We start from the raw sequence: 5,746 nt of genomic DNA, 5'->3' as shown, positions 1-5,746 counted from the left end.
GGTGTTGATGGAAGCGATTTACTGGATTTATGCTTTGATAATCGTACTGAATATTATCCAGATGTCGTTTTTGATAAAAATGTTGCATTTTTATGAAACCCAACTATATCAAGTGTAAACTAGAATAAAATTGATTATTTTGTTTAAAAGTAGAGGCTCTGATCTTTATTTTGGTGTATTGCATATTCAAATATTCATATAGCAAAATATAATGGAGGCCATCAAATTTTAGTGAAAATCATCAAAATCGCTGGCGGTGGCTGGCAACTTTTTAAAAAAATGCTGGCGGGGAAAGAGTTAAACATCTGTAATACAGAAAAAAAAGTATGTTATTACTATACAATACAAGACAAACAATACATTATTCTTTTTTTTTCATGAAAAAAATGGCCCATTAAATACCATGTTCTGTTACCCATCCCTTCTTACAAGAGAAGCAAATAAGGATCAGTTGCAAAGCTACGTGACAGTATATCTTGCATCTGCATTTTCTAAATACATCTTAAGTGGAAGAATAATTAGTCATTTTAAAAACAACAGTGAACAAAAATAAGAAAGCACAATAATAAAATGTTTTGACATTGTTATTTGGGGAGGAACTCCATCTTTGATTTGATCAGAATGTCAGCTGAATCTTGAATACTTACTGTGAATGTTTTTTGTATGTCTGTGTAGAGCAGATGAACGATTGAAACACTTCCCACATGCAGTGCAGTGATACGGTTTCTCTCCAGTGTGGATCCTCTTGTGTGTTTTCAGATGCGATGCCTGACTGAATCTCTTGTCACAGTGTGAACACTTGTAAGGTTTTTCTCCAGTTTGAATCCTCTGGTGCAGTTTTAAACAGTTTGCTGAAGTAAAAGTCTTTTCACACTCACAGCACACGTACTCTCTCACACCAGTATGTATTTTCTGATGTACTTTCAAACTTTGTAAACATGAAAAACTCTTTCCACATAAATAACATGAATGTGGCTTCTCCTTTGTATGAACTGTCAGGTGTTTCTTCAGGACTGAAGCCCACAAAAATGTTTTGCCACATTGATCACATGTGTGCAGTTTCTCTCCATTGTGGATATTCATGTGTCTCTTAAGGCTTGCTGATTGTGTGAAACTCTTCCCGCACTGGTCACATGTGAACGGTTTCTCTCCCGTATGAACTCTCATGTGAACATCAAGACTATATTTGCATTTCAAACTCTTTCCACATTGAATACATGTGTACAGTTTCTCTCCTGTATGAACTCTCATATGTGTCATAAGGATTCCTTTTCGTGCAAAATTCTTCCCGCACTGTTCACATGTGTACGGTTTCTCTCCAATGTGGATCCTCTCATGTGTTTTCAGAGTTGTTGACTGACTGAATCTCTTGTCACAGTGTGAACACTTGTAAGGTTTCTCTCCAGTGTGGATGTTCATGTGTACCTTAAAGTTTGCTAAGAATGCAAAACTCTTTCCACATTGATTACATGTGAACGGTTTCTCTCCTGTATGAATTCTAATATGTGTCATAAGGCTTCCTTTTTGTGTGAAACTCTTCCCGCACTGATCACATGTGTATGGTTTTTCTCCAGTGTGGATGTTCATGTGATCCTTAAGGCTTAACGATTGTGAGAAACTCTTCCCGCACTGATCACAAATGAATGGTTTCTCTCCAGTATGAACTCTCATGTGAACATCAAGACTATATTTGCATGTCAAACTCCTTCCACACTGAGTGCAGGTGAAATATTTATTGGCTCCTCTTTTCTTTAAATCTTTCTGTTTGGTTTGAGAGCAACTCACAGATTTTTCTCCAGTTTTGACACGTTTCACTTCATCTTCACTCAATTCTTCATTCTCCTCACTTTCTTCAATACAATCTAAAATAAAAGCAAAAACAGTTTGTTTCTCAGTAACTTGGAAAAATAACAAAAAATAACAAAAAATGGAACAAAGTGTCCCTTATTATTTGCAGCTCTATCTATATTATTCAACAGCTCTAAAGGTTGTTTCTATTATGACAAACTAAATCTAAGGCTGGCCACACACTAGATGATTTTAAGGCCGATTTGCATCCCCGAACGATCGGGGGGTGTTTGCTTGTTGCAAACGATTTTTTTTTGTCCAAAAAATCCTCTATTGTGTGGTGTGATTGTGATTATTTATCTGCTCCCGATTGAGACGGAGCATCCCCGAACTCAAATCGTAAATACCGTATTGTCCCAAATATAAGACGATATTTTTTTTCATGGAAATGCATCTCAATAAACAATGTCGTCTTATATTCGAGCTCTAGACGATTACATGTAAATAATACAGTACACCCGCAAAAATAGGTGGAGCCAAATAGCCTACAGGTAAATGAGTTCCCCTGGACTGAAGCAAACTGATAAATGATGGTCGTTTACAGTACCAGGACTGCATGATGGTGAGTGACTGTCCAGAACATAACGGTTCAAAAATCGGCCAAGTAAACCAGCAACTGAGGCAAGCTTATGATGCTTTTAAACTCATGGTGATAAATGCAGCCGAGTCATCTAACAACTGTCAAGCAGCCAAGAAATACGGCATGTCAGAATGTAATGTCAGGAGATGGCGAGCCCAAAAAGACAGTCTTAGAAATGCTAATAGTCAAAGAAAAGCTTGCCGCGGTCCTAAAAGCAGCCACTTCAAAAAATTGACCGACAAGTTTGTCAGTACGTAGCCGATAAAAGAAACGAGGGGCTACCCATAACCAGAGCCGTCATCCAGCTGAAGGCATTGAAAATAGCCAAAGAGCTGGGCATACCCCCCCACCAAGTTCAAAGCCAGCCTTGGATGGTGCAGAAGAATGATGCGGTGCAATGGATTCTCATTATGACGCAGAACAAGTGTTGCCCAGCGCTTGCCCTCTGACTTCACGGAGAAACTGCTGTCTTTTCAGCGCTGTGATCGGTAGGAAAAAACACTCATATCCCCTGGATCAGATGGGTAATGCGGATCAAACGCCTGTGTTTTTTGACATGCCAACATCTGCCACTATACATAAAAAAGGCGAGAAATCAGTAATTGTGAAATCTACTGGAAATGAGAAGAGCCGAGTGAACGTCATGTTAGCGTGTCTCGCGGACGGGACCAAACTTCCCCCGTACGTGTTTTTAAAGCGCAAGACAGTACCCAAAGAGGGAATACCCGCTGGAATTATCGTTCATGCTTAGAAAAAGGGCTGGATGGAGACTGAGCTTGTGGTGGACTGGCTTAAAGTGGTGTGGGGCAGACGAAGTGGGGCACTCAGAAATAAGAGGAACATGTTAATTTTGGATGCTTTCCGTGGACATCTGACTTCGCCGGTCAAAAAGCAACTGCATGCAATGAACGGTGACCTCGTCATCATACCAGGGGGGATGACAAGTCAGCTACAGGTGTTGGATGTTGTGGTTAACAAGCCATTCAACGATAATCTGCGCAAGAGATACACAGAGTGGCTGCTGTCTGGCAATCATACACTCACACCATCTGGGAAAATTCAAAAGCCCACAGTAAGTCTGCTATGTGACTGGATACTCCAGGCATGGACTGCAGTGCCCCCAGAGAGCATCATCAACGGCTTCAAAAGATGCTGTATCTCAAACGCGTTGGATGGGCACGAGGATGACATTCTGTGGGAGGAGCTGGTGGAGCCAAAGCATGAGAGTGACAGTGAGAATGAACCCAGTGAGAGTGAACCCAGTGAGGCAGAGGACCTCTGTGAGGAATAGACTGACATGATGATTTGAGGAGCCAAGCTTGTTAAGTTAAAACAGTTCATTACACTACTATTTATTGCAATAGTATTGCTCTATTGTTTGTTGCAGTATGTTTATTGCAATATGTTTATTGCAATACTGCAACAAACAATAGAGCAATAAACAATGTTTATTGCAATACTGTTTATTGCAGTATGTTTATTGCAATATTGTTTATTGCTCTATTGTTTGTTGCAGTATGTTCATTGCAATATTGTTTATTGCTCTACTGTTTGTTGCAGTATGTTTATTGCAATACTATTTTTTGCATTACTGTTAATTGCTTTGTGTAATGCAATCAAGCCTGTTATTTTTCGCTCTAAGGCAGACTTCTACTGTTAATTAAATATTAATAGGCTATGTGTTTTTTCACAATGAGATGAACAGCCTAGGCTAATTATTACATCCAGGTGAGGCTGCTCTCAGTGGATACATGAGCACTGAGCGCCCGCATCTCGTCCTGGAGCTCGCATCTCTGAAATCAGTGAAGCACATTTTCAAATAGGCCCTATCTTCATAAATAAACCGCAGATTTGAGTTTTAAACGACTACTTTCTTGCCTCAAATGATCTTAAAACTACATTTCATGGCACGATAGCAGTAATATTTTGAAAATTACGCAGGTTTTCTCCTCTGCCATTAACGCTCGCTGGTTGGTGCGAAATGCATTCTGGGATACCTGGCTACCTCAAGTTCGCACAAGTCATCTCTTGATGCATCCTTGATAAAAGTGGTGGAGCAAGAAAATGTCCGCTGCAGTTTTAGGCCTGGGACACACTAGACTTTTTTCAAATCTTAAACGATTTTAAAACCATGGGAGACCACAGACATTGAAGACAGTTCAACTGATTTTTAGCCTTATAATCCTCTGAATGCACACTAGACGATTCGACCAGACCGCGAGACCACACACTTGTCGATTGTAGGAACAATTTCACAGTGACAAAAGTTCTCACGGAGACTCGCAAGATCAAGCGTGACTAGAGAAGAAAAACAAATAGAGGACAATCAACGTTGTCAGCTGGCTCTCCTGGCACACGTTCTGTTTCACAGTGAAAAACAAAAGCCGCGTTTCCACTGCTGGAACTTTACCCAGGAACTAGGGACTTTGGGCTGGTACTCGGTGTGTTTCCACTGCAGGAACCAGGATCTAAGTAAAGTTCTGGGTAAAAAATTGCCCCTCAGAAAGTCCCTGCTCACGAGGTAGTACTTTTTCCAAAAGGTTTCAGAGACTATCAGCAGGAGCTCAGTGCTCATGTTTCCCGACAAGAGCAGTCTCAACTCTGCAAGTCCTTCTGACATTTGCCGCTGGCTCTGATGTCTCTTTAGTGGTTAAACATAAAATATAATTTGTTTTGGGTAAATCTAACAGGTAATCTTTGGTCTTTATTCAATTAATCTATTAATATGTTCAAATGAAAATAAAAAGATGCAATACTGTTTGATATAATATTTTGTTTCATTGTAATGTAGGCTATATACATATTTGGTGTTATTGCTCTCACTCTCTCATACTGGTCACTGGAAGTTCAACATGGCACCTCATGGCAAAGAACTCTCTGAGTATCTGAAAAAAAAGAATTGTTGCTCTACATAAAGATGGCGTAGGCTATAAGAAGATTGCCAAGACCCTGAAACTGAGCTGCAGCACGGTGGCCAAGACCATACAGCGGTTTAACAGGACAGGTTCCACTCAGAACAGGCTTCACCATGGTCGACCAAAGAAGTTAAGTGCACGTGCTCAGCATCATATCCAGAGGTTGTGTTTGGGAAATAGACGTATGAGTGCTGCCAGCATTGCTGCAGAGGTTGAAGGGGTGGGGGGGTCAGCCTGTCAGTGCTCAGACCATACGCCGCACACTGCATCAAATTGGTCTGCATGGCTGTCATCCCAGAAGGAAGCCTCTTCTAAAAATGATGCACAAGAAAGCCCGCAAACAGTTTGCTGAAGACAAGCAGACTAAGGACATGGATTACTGGAACCATGTCCTGTGGTCTGA

The 5,746-nt window shown here is 40.7% G+C and overlaps 1 protein-coding gene across 3 annotated transcripts in view; it reads right to left on the bottom strand.

Annotated features, from left to right (window-relative positions):
• Nucleotides 1-275: 275 nt before the first annotated feature.
• The window catches only part of LOC107569234 (gastrula zinc finger protein XlCGF57.1-like), a 14,188-nt gene continuing 8,717 nt past the window's right edge, over nucleotides 276-5,746 (bottom strand). For 2 of the 3 annotated variants that reach the window (XM_016255264.1, XM_016255265.1), the window contains exon 3: nucleotides 595-1,862. In XM_016255264.1, coding sequence (XP_016110750.1) covers nucleotides 625-1,862 — 1,238 coding nt within the window. In that variant the 3' untranslated portion in view covers nucleotides 595-624. Of the gene's footprint in view, nucleotides 306-594; nucleotides 1,863-5,746 lie in introns of those variants that run through there. The other variant, XM_016255266.1, reaches the window with a different exon arrangement.

Source organism: Sinocyclocheilus grahami, unplaced genomic scaffold, assembly GCF_001515645.1.
Source record: "Sinocyclocheilus grahami isolate Dianchi unplaced genomic scaffold, SAMN03320097.WGS_v1.1 scaffold1325.1, whole genome shotgun sequence".
In the NCBI taxonomy this organism is placed as follows: Eukaryota; Metazoa; Chordata; class Actinopteri; order Cypriniformes; family Cyprinidae; genus Sinocyclocheilus; species Sinocyclocheilus grahami.
This window is presented reverse-complemented; position numbering and strand designations above follow the sequence as displayed.